A 21,202-nucleotide genomic window follows, 5' to 3' on the forward strand; every position below is an offset into this window, starting at 1 on the left:
AGTTCTACCTCCCTTGATGGGTTATTCTGTTGATGTAGAATTTAAAATGATATATACTTCTTAATTCTATCACCTAGAAGTTTTATAAGTATATAAAAAAACTATGAGATATTTAAATATTCATTAATTAGGAAAAAAAATATTGCCATGAACTTCACCCAAAAAATATAAATAAATTTTAGTAAACTTTAATGATTTATACTGGTCACTATATTATTAAATTGTTGTGTACTCGAAAATTATGAAGGATCGCTTTATTTAGGTAAATATAATAAGCAAATAGTTCAAAATAAAGTTATAGGTAATTTAAATTAAGATATTAAGTAAAACTAAACTTAACAAGATTAACTAAACACTGTTTTTGGAAACAATAACTGTTGAGTTGAAAACTTCTATAAGATAAAATCCTACTGAGCTTGAGCTGATGAATTAGAAATATGCCTAAAATAATCTTCAGTAAACAGCTTTTATTCAACAAAAAAAATGAACTTTATAAATTTAAAACTTGTATTAAGTTTCAGATTAGTAATAATAAAACAAACCTTAAAAGAGTGTCAAGTGTATGAAGGACGTGTCAAATAGTACAAGAGAACCTTTTAGAAAATAACTTAATATACAATACAGTTTACTGCTAATCGGTCAAAAATAGAGATAGGTTTTCGGATTTTTTGTTTCAAAACATGAAAATAAGTACTGACTTCATACAACTTTGAATTTTATGACATTTCAAAGTTTAGTTAAGCAGTTTGCAGACGTTTTAAAAATAATGGAAGATAAATATGATAACTTTTAAGTATAAAGTAATCTGTTAATTTTTAATAAACTACTTACAACTATACTTAATAAATTTTATTGAAAAATGAGTTCGTTGCGCTGATTGGTAATATAGATGGTTGTTTGTTGACAGCAATAAAAAATATACTTTTAGACAATAAAAACAATTTAAAGTGTAAATAATTGACAACCCTGTATGAAGAAATAGATTAAAAAATAATGTCAATTAGATATAAACATTAATCTAATGGTGTAGTATTTTGATACACAAAAAATTGACAACTATATTTAATTTTAATATACTAGAATGTTTTATTACCAGCATAACTCTTTAATGTACAATAAAAACATACATGTCAAATTTGAAGCCAAACTTATATCGTTGAATAAAAACAAACTAAACCAACAATGGTGCAATATAAAGTAAACGTAAAACGTTTTTGATCAAATATACTACTAAAACTATACTTTATAAACAAAACTACCAAACAAAATATTTAGAAACCATTGTGCTTCTTTTTAGCTTAGAACTTTTATAGAAAATAAAGTAGCTAACTATCTAAAAGCATCATTAAATAAATACAGCTTACAAAAATTATCAAATAAAGTTAAGAAAATACAGAGTGAGTACGAAAATACGTTTGAACTAATAAAAGTAAAAAAAAACAGGTAACTAAAAGTTACTAAAAGTAACTGAACACAAACATTTGTAAATAGTAGTGGATTAAAAAAAAGACTTACTAAAAACTATCAAAAACAAAAAAACTAGTTTAAGGCAGCAGCATTCAACCGATGTGAATATTATTGTAGATATCAGCAAGTTGTTGTTCGTACAAGGGAATGTTTCTTGATAACAAGTCTTTACAAGGTCCAAGCAATCTTTCAAATGCCTGAACATCCAATGCTGTAAAATAGAAAATAGCACACTTTTACTGAATATGATTTAAAAGCTTTGATATAATAAACTAATTTTATAATGAGTTTTAAAAAAATATAAAATAAATTAGAAAATTAGAGTTTAGGAAATTATTGTATATCACATAAAGATAACTTTATATTAATTTTATTTATTCATAAACTTTTGCTAATTTTAGAACACAGATTGACATAGTAAAGTTGCTGTTATCGTTTAACAACAAAACTGTTTTGCTTAAATATCTTGTTAGATATAATTGTAAATAACATATACTGTAATATATGTTTAGAGATAATAAAAAAACTACTTGTTTTAAAGACTATTATAAAGAAGCCTTAATTATAAAGTAATCTATTTAAACGACTAGTCCTACTTGCTGGATCATAGTATTATTTTTTAAATCATTAAAAAAAAACTGCAGTAAAAGTTGCTTTTTTTTTATAAAAACTATTTGTAAATTGAAGATTTAGAACTTAACAACTAAGTGCTTGTACTGGATTAACATTTAAGTCATAGTGATGTTCAATATGAAAAAATGTGGTTATCTATATTAAAATCTTATCATACCTGTTTCTTTATTAGAATAAATAACAAAACTAAAGATAAATTCTATATTAAAAAATACAAACTCCTGTAATAAGTGAGTGACATTATGAACATATTTTTTCTGTGAAAATTTTAAAGCTAAAAGTTAATGTATAAACAGAAATAAAACTTATTTATTTGTAAATAAAAATAAGGTTTTTGTGTTAACGAGTCTTTAAAATATTTGAAACTTTTATAAAATTTCTTAAATATAGTAATTCTATTATGTTCCTTTTTAAATCATACAACAATTTCACCTAAATACACTTACGTGAAATGAATATTTCTCAGACTAAAAAGTTATAAACAGCGATTTAGTCCCAATAATCATAACATTTGGGTGATCTAATTGTATTTTATTTTTAGTATGTTTCTGATTGGTTTTGTATATGTACTGTATCTGAAAATTTTCATAGTTTGTTTAAAAAATACTTTTATTACAAAGTAATCCTGTAATGTCTTTGTTTAATATATATTATAAGTATTAGAAGGAAAATAGTAAGCAGCTAAGTTACTCATAGTAAATTAGTAATAAAATACAAATAATTAGCAAAAATGCTAAAAAATGTTTAAGAAACAAATGATAATGAAATATGTCGTCATTTAAATAATTTTTCTACACTTTTTAAGTGTTTTGTGTAATTTCTTAAAATTTATAGTATTAAAAAAACATGTATACAAAAAACAGGGTTTTCACTCTTAGAGGTAAAAAATCTAGTGAGCAAAAACTAGCCTCAGTTGTATTAAGCTAGCTTTGTGGATCTGAGTTTATAAAAAAACTTGAATAAGATGATAATTAAGCAAATACTTCAAAAAAGTTACTATTCTAATCAAGCTAAAATACCTAGAACACCAACTTAATAAGAAAAAAGACTTAGTAAACACATAATTTTTTAGAAAAAAATACTTAAACTTTTAAAAACTAGTTCGAGACTTATAAAAAATATCAAAACTAGCCTGAATACTAAATTTTTAAATCAAAATAAAGTTATCTGATATATTATCACAAAAATTTCCAGCGCATAGTAAAATCTAATGAAATCTAGAGACTTTCAGAAACTTCTCAATTCTATCTAAATAAATCTAGTAATTTTCTATAAAGTTGCAAAACTATAGGGAAATCTAGAGAAGTGGAAACCTTGTATATAGGTTCCACAGGGGTGTCCAGTAAAGATGAGATCCAACCAGCACAAATAAAGCTTTAATTCAAACAAAAGGGCACTAACATTTTTACCTGCATACGTAAATAAGAACAAACTAAATAATAGCAAAATATCCTGGTCCATCATGCACAAAACACTAGGTTGCATCAGTAAAAAAGAAAGAAATATGCACCATATGTAACATGTAAAGAATGGCCATTGCCAAACCTAGCAGAGAAAAATCCTTAAACTTAAAGAACAGAACTGGAAAATATGCACGAATGACAATTTTGCAAGAAGGTAAAAATATATGAAAAAAAAACAAGTTAAGGGGTAAAAGTAAAGACTAATAGTGATATTAAAATAAAATAAAAGTAAACAAATAATATAAATTTCAATAATAATAAAAAACTGACCAAGGGTAAAGGGTAACAGTGATAGTTAAAAAAAAGGTAATAAAAAAAAAATAAGAAAAAAAAATTACTGACCAGGGGTAACAGTGATAGTAATAAAATAAAAGAAAAAATAGTATCAAAATAAAAAAAGTTTTAACATGTGCAAAAGTAACTTTTTGCTTGTATAAATTTATCTAATTTTAATTGTAAAAACATTATAACAAATAATATAGTTAGTTTTTTAACTACCGATTTATGTTATATGGTGCTATAGATGTGTAATGTACCTGACGATCTACTTTTTCGCAATAAAAAATTGTTTTACTTCAACAATATTGATTGAACATCAATATTGAAAACTTTAATATATAATACTTTTAATAAAATTTAAACATATTTAAACTTCTAAACAATTTAATAAATTTGATACAGTATTAAACTACTTACCCGCACATTTAACACAACCATCAGCAATAGCACTAGCAGCTCTCTTTTGTTGTTGTATTAGTGCAAGTTCCCCAAAATAGTTTCCACTACTATATCTTGTTAGTTCTACCTCCCTTGATGGGTTATTCTGTTGATGTAGAATTTAAAATGATATATACTTCTTAATTCTATCACCTAGAAGTTTTATAAGTATATAAAAAAACTATGAGATATTTAAATATTCATTAATTAGGAAAAAAAATATTGCCATGAACTTCACCCAAAAAATTTATATTTTTACAACGTAAACCAGCAAACTACAATTTTCCGGTGGATTAGTACTAGACGAAAAATTCACGAACTTAATTGTAGACGTAAGTTGAAGGTATATACGAAAAAATCCATAAGTAATCATTCTTAACGTTAATAAATTATAATCGCATGAAAAAAGGTTATACTTGTTAAGAATAAATAAGCAAAAGTTAATATAACAATCGTCGAATTGTTCGAAGAGTTAAAGTTAGATAAATTTTATGTAAAATATTTTTTTTATAAAGCAAATTGTTTTCAGAATAAAAAACTAAAACTATTTTTAATTTAATAAAATTAATAAAAACTAAAAAAAATTTTGATATATTTGCTACAGATGATAATTTAATTTAAATAAGTTTTACAACAAATATTCAAATTAAAACTGACAGGATCGTCCCCAACTCTCATTATTTTTACAACTCCACTAATAACCATGTAAAAATAATCAGCATCTTCTCCTTGTTTAATTATGATGTCACCATTTTCATACTGACGTGTTATCATACAATCAGCTACTTTCATTCTTTCTTCTTTCTGTATTAAAAAAAAAAACTTATGCAATTTAAGTAAAATTCAAGCTAACACTTTCAAACATTAATAATAAATTGCTTTAATACTTTACCAGTAATGTAAGTACAACTTTGTAAGTAATCTAATTTTAAATAGTATAATATCACTCAGTTGAAAACTGATTTGTTCTAACTTAAAAAGCTATTATATCTTTTTTTCAAGTTATACGACTGATTTTTTTTAAATTGTTTGACTTAATTTAAAAACATTTATTTTATTTTTGTATAAAAAAGTATGATAGTGTTTTATGTTCAAAATTTTAACTTACTTTTTATTATGTTATATTTTAGTGCTCAAAGTATATATGACAACTAGTACTTTTAAGTGATTTAATCTATGTAAGAACACATTAATGTAAACAGTTTATGCAGAGAAATAAATCTAATTATGAATCTTGTATTAAATATAATAATACCTTGAGATCATACTTTCAAAAAAATTAAACTGCTTTAAAAAACGACAAATTCTAAGAACTGTTTATAGAGTCATCTCTAAAACTGATATGAGTAAGAAATAACGAATAACTTTTTGATGCCCTAAGAAACAATACAAAACAAATACTTTGAATTATTTATGTAAAAAAGTTAACTTAAATAGTTTAAATTTAATATACCGAAATAACAAGCTTACGAAACTACAAAACAAAAAGTACTTTCAAACAACTATAAAATGTACTCCTTTATAACATAAGTAGTTACAAAAGGGTTTGTAAAGTACAGGTTATCACAAGGTGGTATTGATACTTAAAAATATATACTTTTTGTTGGTTTATTTTGGACCAATTAAAGTAGTATGTACTTATTAAACAAAAAATAATCTGTTTGTTTGTTAGTCACTTGGTTAAAAACTAAACATGAGTATTTTTTTATTCGTCATTGCGCAAAGTATAAATTCAACGTTTCAATATTAAAATAGCTTGATAGCTAGATTACTGCATTTTAAATATGAGTTCAATAAACATAAATATGCATCGGTTTTCTCCTACTTTTACAAGTTTTGAAACAGTTGATAGCAATCTTTTCTGACATTAATTCTAAAGCAAATTTACAACTATGATTTTGCTGCCGTACTTAACACATCAAAAAAATTATTTTTAAAACACTTTATGTTTACAATCATCATAACTAAGTGCAATAACTAAAAAAAGTTTTAACTTATAGAGAAAATGTATATGAAAGCTTTTCAATTAAACTTCTCAAAAAATAAATTTCATATGATTTTTAGGAAACTACTCTGATTTAAACTGATACAGTTTTAAATCTGTACATTAAAAGTCAGTACATATTAATTTGAAAAATGACCAATATTACGCATAACGTTATAAATAAAAGCTAGACTTTAAAAACACTACTAACTTCTTAATCATAACCAATAAAAAATTCAAAACATCTAAAAGAGATTTACTTAAACTTTTTGAACCACTATACATAAAAATACTATATACTTTTTAGAAACTTAAAACTTTAAACTTAAAAACCCAACAACAATGTTAAACAAAAGTTATTTTTGCTAGTCAAACTCAACTAAAAAATATTGAAGCAAAAAACAAATCAATTAAGTCCTTAAAAAACTAACAGTAAGAGTAGAAAGTAGAGGAACGCTTTCAAGAAAATCTTCGTACTGAGTCCTTTTACGAAAAGTATCTTTAACAATAATTCGGTGAAAAGTTTGGCGATCCTGTTAAAGAAGGAAAGTAATACACATTTTGTATAACTCATTTTTTTCAGTAAATAACTAACTTCAAATTTAATATTTAGTCTGAACAAAAGCTTGTTTTTCTTTGGAGTTTAAGTTTTAAGTTTATGTAGTTTGCTTACAGAGTATGTTCAAAAGCTAAAAAAATTGTTTTACATAACCATTTTTTTTTTTCTGGTATATTGTATTAGTGTATGTGAGTTAAGATTTTAAATTTAAACCAACCATAGCCCACAAAGCACCAGAAGTTGTTGCAATGATAGTTGCAGCACGTGGAGTGTTGTACATTAGTGCAAGCTCTCCAAAACAACCATGGTCGTTGTAAGAGCCTTTACACTGCTGAACACCCTGATCGTCAGTCATGTATATGTCATATGAGCCACTGTTATAAAATTAAATATAAATATACGTTGTACTAAATACATACAGCAATACATTAACTATGTTACTTTAGACCAGGGTTTCCCAAAATCATTTTCCAAATCGCCCCCTTTTCAGAAATTTGAAAAATAATCGCCCCCCACGATTTTAAAAAGTATTTTTTTTCTTGAGTACAAACTTTTAAGCCGAAAAAGTTGTGTTTAAAATGTAATTTAGTCTGGTACTTCTTATGCACGCACTTTTGGGCTGTGTTCAAAGTATTTTACAGGGCTTGAGAAAATAAGTTACATTTGTTTTCTTTACTTAATTATTAAAAAGTCTTGTGTTATCTGTAATCAATCCTTTTTAGATATGTATTGTTTTGAATCTTTTAGGGTAGTGGAGGACAACTTTTGTAGTCAGCAATTCATATTTACTAAAAAAGTCTTTTTTAGTTTCAACTCGTTAAAAAAATGTAATTGTGGGCTGCATAATTTAAGAAAATAACATATATGAAAATTTAAAAACTCGAACAAAATTGTAATAAAATGATTTAGTATAATTGTGATCTAGGAAATACTATTGTGAACTGAAAACTAAATTGAAAGTGTATTTCAAAATACTAAGTATCAAAAAACTAAATTTTGTTTATTTTGCACAAGTAGTTTTCAAGTTACTTAGCGAGTCGAAATTTTACTGGATCTTAACCGTACGTTACCCATCCGAAATCTTTACTTAAACCTGACATTATAATAATCTTTCATATAACGAATTTCGGACATTTAGAAGTTTATACTAAGTAACTTATTTTAGCCGCACAAAATACTTAAATTATTTTATAAATAGGCATATCCTAAAATTACTATATCAGAGATTAAAAAACTATAAAAGAATGAAAAGTTCATTTTACACTTAATAAAATAAACATTAAAACATAATTTCTGATCTAGTTTGACCGACTGTTTGATTATCTAACATGAAAAGTGGTTTCATCAACAGCTTAAGTTAATGCTGTAAAATTATTAATTTCAATGCCAAGACATATTATAAGCAAGTTAGTTGTAAAGTTAAAAACTTAATTTTAAACTTTTTAAACTATATGTTTTGTAGTAGAATATTGTTAAATTATTTGACTTGGAGTAACCTTTAGGAAACTAAACCTTAATTTTATCATTTAAAATTTAAAGTTATACAGTTAACTCTTTGAACAGAAAGTAATCGATTAAAAAATTCTTTTAATTAGGTTAACATTTTGCTTTGTAACTGTAGCAGTCTTTTTGGTGGCTTATTTAATACTGATTAAATTTATTTTTTCTCTAGTTATTAGCCTATAATAATTTAACAAAAAAAAATAGTGAAAAACTAAAAACTAGCTTTGAACTATTAAAATAAACAACACATTTTAATTGCTAATATATTAATAGTTAAAATAAAACAAAAAACAGTTGTTTTAATAGTTTAAAACTCCTTAATATATAGATTTTTTAACAATAACAAATCAAGTTAGAAAATAAAATTGAGTTTAAGAATCTTTTAAATGAAAATTTTAAAGTCATTTCAAATAAAGACCTCAAGTCTGTACTCTATTAAAGTCAAAAAAAAAAAATTGAAATAACAACTTTAATGGTTATCAAGGTTTTTTTTTATTTATACAGGTTAAACAAGTAATAACCAAAATATGTCAAATAAAATTCTTTCAAAAAATACTTTAATCACTTTACTATAAAAACTTTTAGTGTAATGTAAAACGACAAGTATAAACTACAAAATTAACCAGGTCAAAATGAAACTATTAACAGATTTAAAACATAAACCATTTAATAAATACAGTAGACTTTCGCTTGAGTTCGCACTTTAAACAAAATCAAAAAGTGCAAACTCAAAAATTATTACCATTTTTTTTTACAAAATGATAAATTTAAATATGTTATATGCAATAACGCTATGCATATAACATGAAATCAACTAAAACATAAAACAAACATTCATTAAAAAAATAGATCTATAAAAGCTATTAAATATTATGTATTTTTGGTTTCTTAATACTTACTTAGTAGTAGACTTTATTTAAGTTAAATTTTAGAAAACATAAACTCGCACTTTTTTTTTGGGTAAAACGTGCAAACTCAAGAGGTAGTCTATCGTAATTAATATTTATTAGGCATTATGCAAACCTGTTGTAGAATAACTAACTTACTAAAATTTTTATTATAAAAAGACTACTTAAATACAATACAAACCAGGTTAAATAAGAAGTATTTTAAAAGATCAAATATAAAAAAAACTTTCATAAATAATGTCTGCTACTGAAGTCTAATATAATGTGAAGGATGAGGTTCGTGACTGCTTGCAAGTTTTTCTAATCTGATTCTTAACCAGTAAAATAAAGCCTCCTTTACAAATATCTTGATTAGATCTTTTGCTTAAGATGTTGATAACGGAACTGAAAGCTTTCTCAATAACATAACTAGAAGGAAAAACAATAAACAACAATCTTAATTCCTCTCAAATGATAGGAAACTTTTGCTCTAGTTTTTGTTGAGTCCAAAAGCTTTCATATTGTTCTTTGGAAAAATATAATTTAAGTTCAAGGTCAGTTTGTAAGTTTAAGAAGGTTTCCTGTAAGTCGTTTACTTCAAAAAGTTCTGCCTCGAAGGGATCCATATTTTTATCTATATGATAGCTTTTTTGTGTAAAATCGAAATTTTACTACTTAATATGTTGAAAATGTTAAAAGTTCCAGATTTTCTAGGTTATTTTTTGGCGTAAATTGTCAAATTTCAGGTTTTTTCGGGTTTCTAGGTAAATTGGCAACCCTGTATAATTTTATTTCTTAGTCTAACTTAGTGACTTTTCAAAAAACAATTTGAAATATCATTAGGTGATAGTTAATAATATATAACATATATTTTTAAAAACCATTTATGATCCCAAATAACATATATGTCAGGTTATAAAATGGTGAGAGGGATTCTGATCGTCTATGATTTATGTAATAAACATAGGAGTCATAAGTACTTAATTTTTTTCTCTATATTTTACATAAAAAAAATTAACTTTTTTTGTTTAAGTTTTATGTCAGGGTCAAATATTTAATAGCAAGCTTAAGTTAGTAAAATAGCAATATAAAAAGTTAAAATTTTATGACAGTCAAAAATTTTAAAATCGCCCCCTTACTAGTTATCGCCCACCCTTTCGCCCCCTTACTAATTATCGCCCCCCGACTTACTAAAATCGCCCCCAGGGGGGCGATATCGCCCACTTTGGGAAACCCTGCTTTAGACTTTTTGTATGTATCTTATAGATCAAGGGAGGCCAATTGTCTTAATAGGTTGTCGGATTTAGCAAAAAAATATTGTGGCCCGACTAGTTAAAAAAGTATTGAAAGGCTGCGTAATATAAAAATATTGTACTACAGCAATTTTTAAAAACTTCATAATTAAAAAATGCAGTAAAATTATTAAATCAAATAAAGTGTATGTACACAAATTATATACAAAATTATACAAATACATATTAAAATATTTGTTATATTTGTTTTAAAAAAAGCTCAGTTTTATTAATTTAGGCTTAACTTATTTTTAAGTTAAGTATATGTAGCAGGCCGTATGTTGCTAAACCATAACTATTTTTTTTAGTAAAACTTGAATGAAAATTTAAACTTAAATATTATTTAAGAAACTTCATAATTAAAAAAAAAAGGTTACTTATTTACTAAATCGTTTCTCTTTCACTAGAACAAAAAAAAAATTATGATAATAGAAAACATCGGCAAAAGTCTACAGAGCTTAAACTTGAAATTTGTATCCTATGAGACAGGCTCATCTCAAAACATTATAAAGCGTTTGTAGATTGAAGACTGCAAGTTTTTCGGTTGCGACTTGCTGACGAGTTTTAATAATAACGAAAGCTGGTAGTTTGATAATCGAATTGGTATGATAAAACCTTTATTTAACTTTAGTTTTTGTACTTTGATGAAATGTTTCATAATGTTATAGAGAATGAAAGTAAGACTATACTTTACAAATCAAAAACAGCTCAATTCTAAAAAAAATAGCAAACATTAAAAATTATGTAAATAAAAAAAATTGTAATCAATTTTGCTTCTCCACGTTGGTGATTCGTCAAAAAGCTTGCATAAAATGAATTTAGCTAAATATAATAAAAACAATAGTCTAACAAATTTAGTTGAAAGTATTGTATATACTACAAAATTTGATGCAAAATTGTTACTATAAAAAATATTTATTTCTTAACTAACCGTTCAATAATATAGAAATTATCACCAGCTTCCCCCTGGTCAATTACGTGTTCTCCGGGAATTACAAATCTTTCAAACATTGCGTCCAACACTTGTTGTGTCTGTTCCTGTTTTGTATTGACAGAACTATTTACTTTATAAACTGGTAAAACCTTCACCGACATAATTTTTTAATTTCAATATAAATTATAGACTTTGTAAAAACTTAAATTAATCGAAACTTCTGGTACACGCCAGGTAATCTTAATTTAAATGTTGCTAAAATATTAAACTTAACTACAACGTGTTAAGGTTTAAATACTTTTTAAAAAACTAATTTTTACACAAATGACTGAAGTACCAGTTGTTTTTTACATTTTTTTTTAATTTAATGTAAGTTTTGAGATATAAGCTATCAAAGTTAGAGAGTTAAACAGATTTCAAATATAAGTAGGATCAAAATTTGTATATGATTTTTATAACAACTTTCAATACTGCTTTAAAGTAAACTGACAAAACAAATTTATTAAGTTTATAGTATTTACTTTACTCGTTTAAGTGTTTGAAAATTTTAAATAAGTATTTAGTATCGTTTACAAAGTATATGACAATAGTGGTAATAAGAGAATAGCTTGGATTTTAAGTATGCGATGAAAAACCGTTTGGAATAAAAATGCAATATATTGTGACTGAGATGTACTGGGTTTAAGTCCGATTTTAAAGCTAATTATTGAAAAACAATTCAAATTTTCCATAACACTTTTTACCAACATTAAAGAGTTTTTCATAACCGCTTTTAATAATCAAAAAATAAGCTGATAGTATAAAATCGCAAGTTAAATAACATATTACAACAAGCACTAAAGTTTTTTTTCGTTTAAAGTAAACTTTTTTTTGAATAAACTATAATTCTCTGTAATATGTTTTACATAATAACTCAGTTTTTTTGAAGTTTAATAGTTTTTTTATATAGTACATAAAAACTTTAAATGCAAACAATACTGTAATTACTATTTTCTTTTTAATAAGAATTGTTTTTGCACCATAGTATTTTTTTTAAACTACATATTTGTTGCAATTTAACCTAATTAAGAAATAACCATGAATGTAAAATATAATATTCTAAAATAATTAAAATTTAGCATAAAGTTTTAGTGCTTAAGAGTTGTACTGCGTATACTTTTTTACAAAAAAAAAAACATAGTTTTAGTAAATACTTTAATTTACAAACAGCACAAATAAAATAAATCTTATTAAAAGCAATATTTTGAAAACAAATTACATGATTCTGTAGTTTTTCAGCAATGTACATGATATAAAATAAACTGTATTAAAGCTTTTCCAAAATACAAAAATCTAACTGTACACAACTAAAGTAGATCATTAATTTAATAAAAGTTATAAAAAATATTTTATTTGCTTACTTACATGAGCAGCAAAAACAAAATTACTTGAAATCGAGTAAGTTATTAAAAAGTTAGTAACTGCTAATAATGACAAAATTACATTTAAAATATATTGTAGAGATAAAAATTATGTTTAAATTTGATATTATTACTTGTAAACTACTACCAAAAAGTATAACTAACCATATCAAGTGACTGAAACATGACCATTTTTTGAACAACCTTTTCAAGTCTATTTCTTTCTGCATCTGATTTTGGGTAAACAACTTTAGCTTGAACTTCTTCATCGTCACCTTCAAATGAAGGATCAAACGATTCACCAAACACTGAGATAATATTCATTTTATATTACATTATATATACTGAAATGTCGAAATGAATAAAAGTTAAATATGTGACAGACATTGCAGTAAAAAGTCTAATTACAGGGGTGCTACTTGTTTTTTCAAAAAAAATTCAGGTTTATAAAAGTACACATTTTTGGGTCTATTGTTAGTTTAAAGTTAAGTTTAAGGTAAAAAAATAGTTAAATAGTATAAACACACTGTTAAGCTACTTCAAGTGTGTTTTTTAATATAAAAAAATTGATAATGACAAAAATTTTTTATCTATGTGGTAGATTTTTTGTGTCAAATCAAAATTTTTCTACTTAACATGTAAAAATTGTTTAAAATTCCAGGTTTCCAGGTAAAGTGGCAACCCTGTAACTCTAAGGAAGAGCTATAAGACTTTTTCGAACATAGGAAATACTGAGGCTAAACATATTGTTCAGTGGCTCACTTTGTTTAGCATGGTATCTACAGGGTTGCCAAATGTTTTCGGCAAATTTTCTCCACGTTTTCAATATTTCTTCCAGGTTTTTAAAATTACACGTTTTAGCGTCTATTTTTAGTTTAAAATTAAGTTTAAGGTAAAAAAGTGTGTTAAATAGTATAACGACACTGAAAAGATATCGTAAAGCTTCTTAAAATATTTTTTTTTATATTAAAATTTTTTTGATTATGACAAAAAATTATCTACAATAGATTTTTCCAAATCAAAATTTTACTACTTGACATGTAAAAATTATTAGAAACTCTAGGTTTTTTAAGTGATTTTTGTTCAAAATTTCTCAAATTCCAGATTTTTTTAGCCTAAATTGTCAATCTCCAGGATTTTTCAGGATTCCAGGTTTTTTGGCAACCCTGTAGCTAGTGTTGTATTATAAATAAGAAAAGTTAGAAATTTTTTTCAAATTTATAAACCAAGTTATTTTGAGACTAACTTGTCGAAAAAATTATTTAATTTCCAGTAGTATATAAACCACTTGCAAAGAATACTTTGTTAAATGATCACTTTAACTAAATTTGGATAGAATAAAACTTAGGCAGTGACTATCTTAAGTAAAATATCTAATATTATCTTGGCTTAGCAGCCTTAAAAGAATTATTTGAGACCATTCTGGAAAGTTTTTTTAATACAATATATGTACTTATAAATACTTTGCAATCAATAAATACTATAACTACTTTGACTTTAAATTACAGAATTTATAAAATATATTTATTTAATAATGTTATTTTTTGTTTTAAATTTAACTTTATCTAGATTTTGTGAAAATTAACTAACATTTTATGAATTAAATTCGTTAAAATTTTAGTATTTTTTCTATTAACCATTTTTCTTAATAAGGTTTGAATAATAATTTTATCTATTTTTTTGTTGGAAATACGAAGAAGCTGTTTTGAATAAACAAAATATTGTAAAGCTGCTTCAATTAGTAAAACCGTTAGAATTGAATACTTTGTTTAAATGTTGAGATACTTCTAAAACATATAACTATGAAGTTATGAAATTAAAAGCCAGTGAGTATTTTTTTACAATAAACTTGTTTTGCTATTGATGATTATACATCAACTTTAAGATGTTTTTTAAGTAAATTTCAATCTCATTCAAAAATTAAAAATTAATTTTTATATGTAAAGTAGCAGCAATGTACAAACTGTTTGAATAATTACTTTATAAAACTTTTAATAAACTTTTTTTTTAATATATCACACACAACAGTAAAATAAGTTTGTATTTTTTATTACATGTAACAATAGCTTTATAATTTTTACCCAAATTACAAGTTGGGTTTGACACTAGTATTTTAAATGTTATATTTATATTTATCTCTTAAATAATCAGTAATCCAATGACTTAGAATAAATTGACTAATCTTTAATAAAAAATATAGCTTTGTTAAGTAAATTTTTAAACAGTCTTATTTATTTGTTTAAAAAATTTTAAGCACGATAATTTCAGCAAAGTAATTTAAACATTTTAAAAGAATATACCTTAAAATATTCGTTAGTTTTTTAAGTTAGATTTAAATAATTTCAACAAAAAAAAATTATAATATTATTTTTAAATATACTACTTTTCAAACAACATATGAAACACCTAGAAACTTTGTATAAAAAAATATAGCTCATAATTTAATGAAAATACTAACCAGAAATTCTACGTTTCAAACTTTTACTTCTTCTTTGCATTGCTTCTTCTGATAAAATAAGAAATGGTTAGTTAACAACAAAATTAACATTAACTACAAAAAACAAGAAAATATTAGGACAATAATTTAATTTTTTACTACTTGTTTTGGTAGTTAAATACACCTCAAAAATATTTACAAAAGAAAATTTTTGATTATAGAAAAAGGAGTATTTAGTTTAAAGTAACTTATAATACATTATTATTTAATTGATTAGACAGTAACTTAGTATGTTCCATTTTTTTTATGAAACTCTATCGAACTGAGCTATTCATAGCAAAAAAAAAACGTCTTTTATTATAAATTAATTTAATATTTTTTAATAAATATTTTAAGTATGAGAATTTTTTTTAATTGCTGTTATACTCCAAAAAAAATATTTCTTTTGGATATTTTAATAGCAAACATTATTAATAACTAATATTTTAAACACTTTCTATATACAAATTCATGTTTTTATGACATTGTTAGATAACATTTTTTAAATTGAAGTATTTAAACATTCGAATAATAACAGTTTGAATTAAAGTGATTTTGTTATTGTAATTTTGGTCTATATAAACCTTAAATAAAAACACTTATAGCATACGCCTGTACACTACGGTGTAACACTACAGTGTATGAAGAGTATTTAAAAAATAAAAAATCTAAGTTGCCAAAAAAGAGACTTTAATGATTTCTTGAAAGTAAAAATACTGTGTCAAAATTATTTTGAACGTGCTCCTACGCTATTAATAAATTAAACAAACCTATTTAATATTTCTAAAGCAACTACAAAATTATACTTTATTAAACTTACTTAAAATAATAAACACACTATAGATAAGCTAAGCACAGTGAATCCAGAAATGGAAACTATTAAAAAAACTACTTTGGAATTTCCTTAGCAAAATTGTGGCTAGAAACATAACATTCTAGCGCATTTAGTAGTTTAAAAAACATAAAAAATTCAGTTCACAACAAGAGCTATGTCAGTTGGCGCAAAACAATTTGAAATGTTTTTGCTTTGATCAAATTTTAATGCTTTTAAAAATTTAAAATCAACATTAAACAGGGTTGCGAATAGTTTTTGAGAAATTTCTTCCAGGTTTTTGAAAGTATACGTTTTTGGGTATATTTTCAGTTTAAAGTTAATTGAGCTAAAAACTGTGTTAAATAGTAAACCACCATTAGAAAGATACTGTAAAGCTACTTTAAATGTAATTTATAATGAAAAACGTTTGATGATGACAATTTTATTTTAATTTATATCATAGATTTTACGTGTCAAATTAAAAGTCGAATTTAACATATAATAATTGTTCGAAATTTCAGGTTTTTTAGTAATTTTTATTCAAAATTCCAGGTTTTTTTTTTTTATTTCACAAATTCCAGATTTTTTAGCCTAAATTGTCAAATTTGAGAGTCTTTCAGGAATCCAGGCTTTGTGGCAACCATGAATAAAACTTTAACATAAAAATATTTTAGTGATTTTTTCATAGTTTTGTGATACTTTAAAGCTTTGGTTTTTTAATTCAATTAGTAGTTTTATCTTTTTTTTTTGTAATTTTATATTGTAAAAAAATGTAATGTATTTTTTGTGTGCTTTTTAAACAACACTTTTATAAACTTTCAATGATTAAGGAAAATTCTGCACACAAAGGGTATATTTTTTAAATCCTTGGGTTTTAAAAATAAAAAATAATAATTTTTTGTTCGTTTAAAAACTTAAGTTTTTTAGAATGTTTATGCGGTCTTAGCAGACAGAGTTGCCAAAATCACTCTGTAGAACTTTTATTTTAAACTTTCATTGAATAATTTCAGTAAAAAGTCTTCTTTTTCATTATCTAAAGTTTATATTTAACATCAACTAAACATTTACAAGCTGTTACAAAAAAAAATTAAAAATTAACTTGCTTAGTTTTACTATTTATGTAAACCTATTTTTCGATATAAAAAAAGCATACAGCATAAACATTTTAGAGAGCTACTACTTTAAGTATGAGAATTATGTTCTAATATGAATTTCTTCATTTAATTCAAAAAATCAATAGATATAATCTTAGACTATAGTATAAAATAATATAGTTAAAAATTTAGAAACATTTACAAGTGATAGTTTTAACTCAAAATTGCTAATATACTAGAGCTAACAAAAAACCGTCAAAAAAAAACAATAAACCAAACTAATGTTCAAAGCTTTTATCATTTATTGACATTATCAATGATTCAAATGGATGTAAAAAAATAAACACAACATTTAAAAAATAATACATTTAAAACATATATAAAAAGCTAACAATTATACTAAAATTTAAAGAAAATGTTATTTTAATAACTTATATATACATATTTTTATTTTATATGGTGTTTTATTTTCAAGAGCTTTTTGAATCATTGCTAATGTCAATAAATGATGAAAGCTTTGAACACTAGTTTGGTTTATTGTTTCATTGGACAGATTTATTTTGAACTCTAGTAGCTATTTTGAATCGATATGTAATTAAATACAACTGCCTGAATTAATAGATAACTGGACTTTGTTTTTGACCCTAGATGCGGCTTAATTTGATTTTACACAAGTTTTTATTTTTAGCATAATTCAATTTCTTATTTCCTATCAAAATCACTTTGGACCTACTTGCGGGTGGTAACTAAACTATATTTCTAAGAAAAAAAGTGAATATAATAAAGTCTCATTTGAAATACCAAAAAAGAAAAAAATGAACAAAAGTAAAAAAGTGACTAATCTTTAAAAAAGAGGTCGTAAAAATGCAGCTTACCTAGCAAAAATTTCTGGTCTGTAGTTGCTTTTTAGCTAAAAAACAACTAATGTAGAATATTTAAGTAAACCCTTGCTTACATTTATTAATAACTTTTTTTTTGTTTGTAAAAAAACTTTGCTTCCTGCATATTTTATTAGAAACCTGTAAAAGGGCGTATCTCACAGTCTTGAGACAATTTTATCTTTTTATAAATGATTTATACCCTAAATTATAGCTTATATCTATTTATTTTTCATACAAATACAGTCTTTGTTAGTCTATTTTGGAGTTACTTTTTTTTAAGTAATTGGTGTTACATGTGCATTAATCAAATTAATAACATAGTTTTGTATACTCAACTTCATTCATACTATTTATATTAAAATATCATGATTTAATTTTAAAAAACTTTTGATCCCACTCAATTTCAAGGTTTAGAGTGTGTACCTTATAGATATTTCTACTTAATATGATATTTCCGCTACACATTAATCTTATATATATTTTTTAATGTATATTTATTTTAATATTAGAGCCTGTAAGAACTTTTTTCTTTTAAGTTGCGGTCCGATAAAAAAACTTTTTAGTAAACTTTGTTAAGGCCATAGGGGGGGGGGGGGGGTAGACCATGTTTTTTACAAGTTGATCTTATTTTATAGAGTTTTTACTAAGCTTCAAGATGCTTTTTACCGTTTTTAAAAAATCGAATTAGTTTTTGAGATATGACCGGCCAAAGTCGGGCCGCATAACAGGTTCCTTATGGGGAAGGAAAACTAAAACGGCGAAAAAAGACTAATGCATTCAAAATCTATCTCCTCCTTCATTTTTTAAGCAATCTTCTTCAAACTTTCACAGTCTATTCTTTATACAATAACAAAAAAACGTTATTTGTGACTTTAAAAAATTTCAAGTAAAAATACCTTTTTTTTTGTAATTTTATGACAAAAATTAAAAAAAAAAGTGAATTTTCATCAAAAAAAAATTTTTTTTACAAAAAAAAGGTATTTTTACTTGAAATTTTTTAAAGTCACAAATAACGTTTTTTTGTTATTGTATAAAGAATAGACTGTGAAAGTTTGAAGAAGATTGCTTAAAAAATGAAGGAGAAGATAGATTTTGAATGTATTAGTCTTTTTTCGCCGTTTTAGTTTTCCTTCCCCATAAGGAACCTGTTATGCGGCCCGACTTTGGCCGGTCATATCTCAAAAACTAATTCGAATTTTTAAAAACGGTAAAAAGCATCTTGAAGCTTAGTAAAAACTCTATAAAATAAGATCAACTTGTAAAAAACATGGTCTACCCCCCCCCCTATGGCCTTAATTATTCTTATTTTTAAAACACTGCTGACTAATGAAATGGACATATATTAAGGACAATTTTTAAAAATATTAAAAAAGCAATAGTGTAATATTACCATTGCCTAATAAAATAAAACCTCACTAGATTCAAAATAACTTAGCCTGAGTAAATGAGTAAAAATATAGCTTTATAAGATATAGCTAAAAAATTAAGTACTATATAAATGAATTCATAAATAAGTCTGCAATTAAACTTGAAGAAAAATAGTTTTAAAAATATTTAAAACTATTTTATTGTATAAGTATTAACTGGTTTTACACATAAGTAAACAGTAATGTTTTAGGAAAACATGAGATATTAAACTTACAACTCCAAAATGTTAAAATTTATTAAAGAAAACAAAACAGTAATAAATATTTTACATAAGTCATGAAATTGTTGTAAATAAGTAAATTGTGTATTTAAAACTTTTATAATTAGATTAAGTCATAGAAAGTATAAAACCTAAAATTTTATTTTAGAAATAAATGAACTTTAAATAAAAAACTTTTTAGTTTAAACTAGTTATTCCAAGTATTTCTTAAATGTTTGAAAAATTTCTAAATAACAGTGTAGTGTATTATTTTAAAGTGCTGTAAACTTTACTTTTTGTATTATTAGAATTGATAACTTTATTTTTTTAGTATAAAATTATACTGTTTTAATTATTTTCTACTTATTCTTTATATGTTTTTTTTTTATTAACTATTTTGACCTAGTTTGAATATATTTATAAATTATTTTAATTGGTCTCTAAGTTGTATACTTGTTTCGAACCTAAAAAATAAATTTAAATTTTTTATAACTGATAACATTCAGTTACACCATACTAAAATAATTTAACACTATAATTATACAGTATAAAATTAGAAAAAAATATTATTGTAATAAGGTAAAATTTTAAAAGGCAACATACAATTTAAAAAACTAACCTTCTTCACAGTTTAAAATTTCTTCAGAGCAGTCCATTCTGACCTCTCTAACATTTTGAGGTTGGTTCACTTGTGTTGAAGTACCAAGGCTTGTAACTCCCATATTTTTCCGTTGCTGTTCTAGTAAGTCTGCAAAGTATTGAGCTGAAAACTCAATAAGATCTTCAGGCTGATTTTTGATTACACAGATTACAAATCCCTATGAAATTTTTAAAATTTTAGTTAAAAAAAGAAATAATATATTGCTTTCTAATTATAATAATAAACATGTACTTTATTACATACTATACTTGATCTTAAAATATATATTAAATTTCATAAAAACTAAAGAATCAAAATAAAAAACATTTGATTAAAACCTACACACACTTTTAACATTAATTTGAATCAATTAATTTATTTGTTTTTGTAAGTTTTCTGTTATGAAGAAAATTATAATCTAGTTACACTAGCTTACTATCATTTGTGATACAATTTTTAATAAATATGTTTTTTTTCTCTTATTATTAACGCTAACAAGTTATTCGAAAATCCTTTTCTTTGTGCCATAAAGCAATATGCTGTGCTTAAAAACTAGGCTATTTAACTTTGTCTGACATAATTAAAATGCAATGTTTTTACTTGACATAAAAAATCAGGCTATTTATTCATCAATAAAAAATTTAGTTGTTAATTGTTACAACACAATATATTCTTTACATTTTGAGGAACTCAAAAAAGAATATAAGTAAAATGTTGTTTTATAATAATTCATACCAGGGGTCGACAAATTGCAACCAACAGGCTTATTGTTGCTCTTAAGTCTAAATATGCAGCCTGCAAGGTACATTTCAGCTAAAAACATACATTTTA

General features: G+C 24.2%; 1 protein-coding gene across 1 annotated transcript; it reads right to left on the reverse strand.

Moving 5' to 3' along the window:
• Positions 1–511: 511 nt before the first annotated feature.
• Positions 512–20,544, reverse strand: LOC145849194 (cAMP-dependent protein kinase type II-beta regulatory subunit-like). The gene is made up of 9 exons (XM_082954305.1): positions 20,351–20,544; positions 15,298–15,345; positions 13,005–13,147; positions 11,437–11,543; positions 7,041–7,197; positions 6,696–6,797; positions 4,938–5,084; positions 4,260–4,386; positions 512–1,678 (listed from the first exon to the last, which is right to left on the reverse strand). The coding sequence occupies exons 1-9, from the start codon at positions 20,451–20,453 to the stop codon at positions 1,560–1,562; spliced, it is 1,053 nt and encodes a 350-aa protein (XP_082810431.1). The 5' UTR covers positions 20,454–20,544; the 3' UTR covers positions 512–1,559.
• Between the last annotated feature and the right edge of the window lie 658 nt (positions 20,545–21,202).

This window comes from Thalia democratica, chromosome 1, assembly GCF_965202585.1.
Source record: "Thalia democratica chromosome 1, ktThaDemo2.hap1.1, whole genome shotgun sequence".
Lineage (NCBI taxonomy): Eukaryota > Metazoa > Chordata > Thaliacea > Salpida > Salpidae > Thalia > Thalia democratica.

Coding starts and splice junctions, on each gene's coding strand:
- LOC145849194 (XM_082954305.1), bottom strand. CDS start 20,453: ATGGGAGTTACAAGCCTTGGTACTTCAACACAAGTGAACCAACCTCAA. Junction 13,148..15,297: donor TTTGAAACGTAGAATTTCTG/GTTAGTATTTTC, acceptor ATATTATCTCAG/TGTTTGGTGAATCGTTTGAT. Junction 6,798..7,040: donor CTGGTGCTTTGTGGGCTATG/GTTGGTTTAAAT, acceptor CTTCTTTAACAG/GATCGCCAAACTTTTCACCG.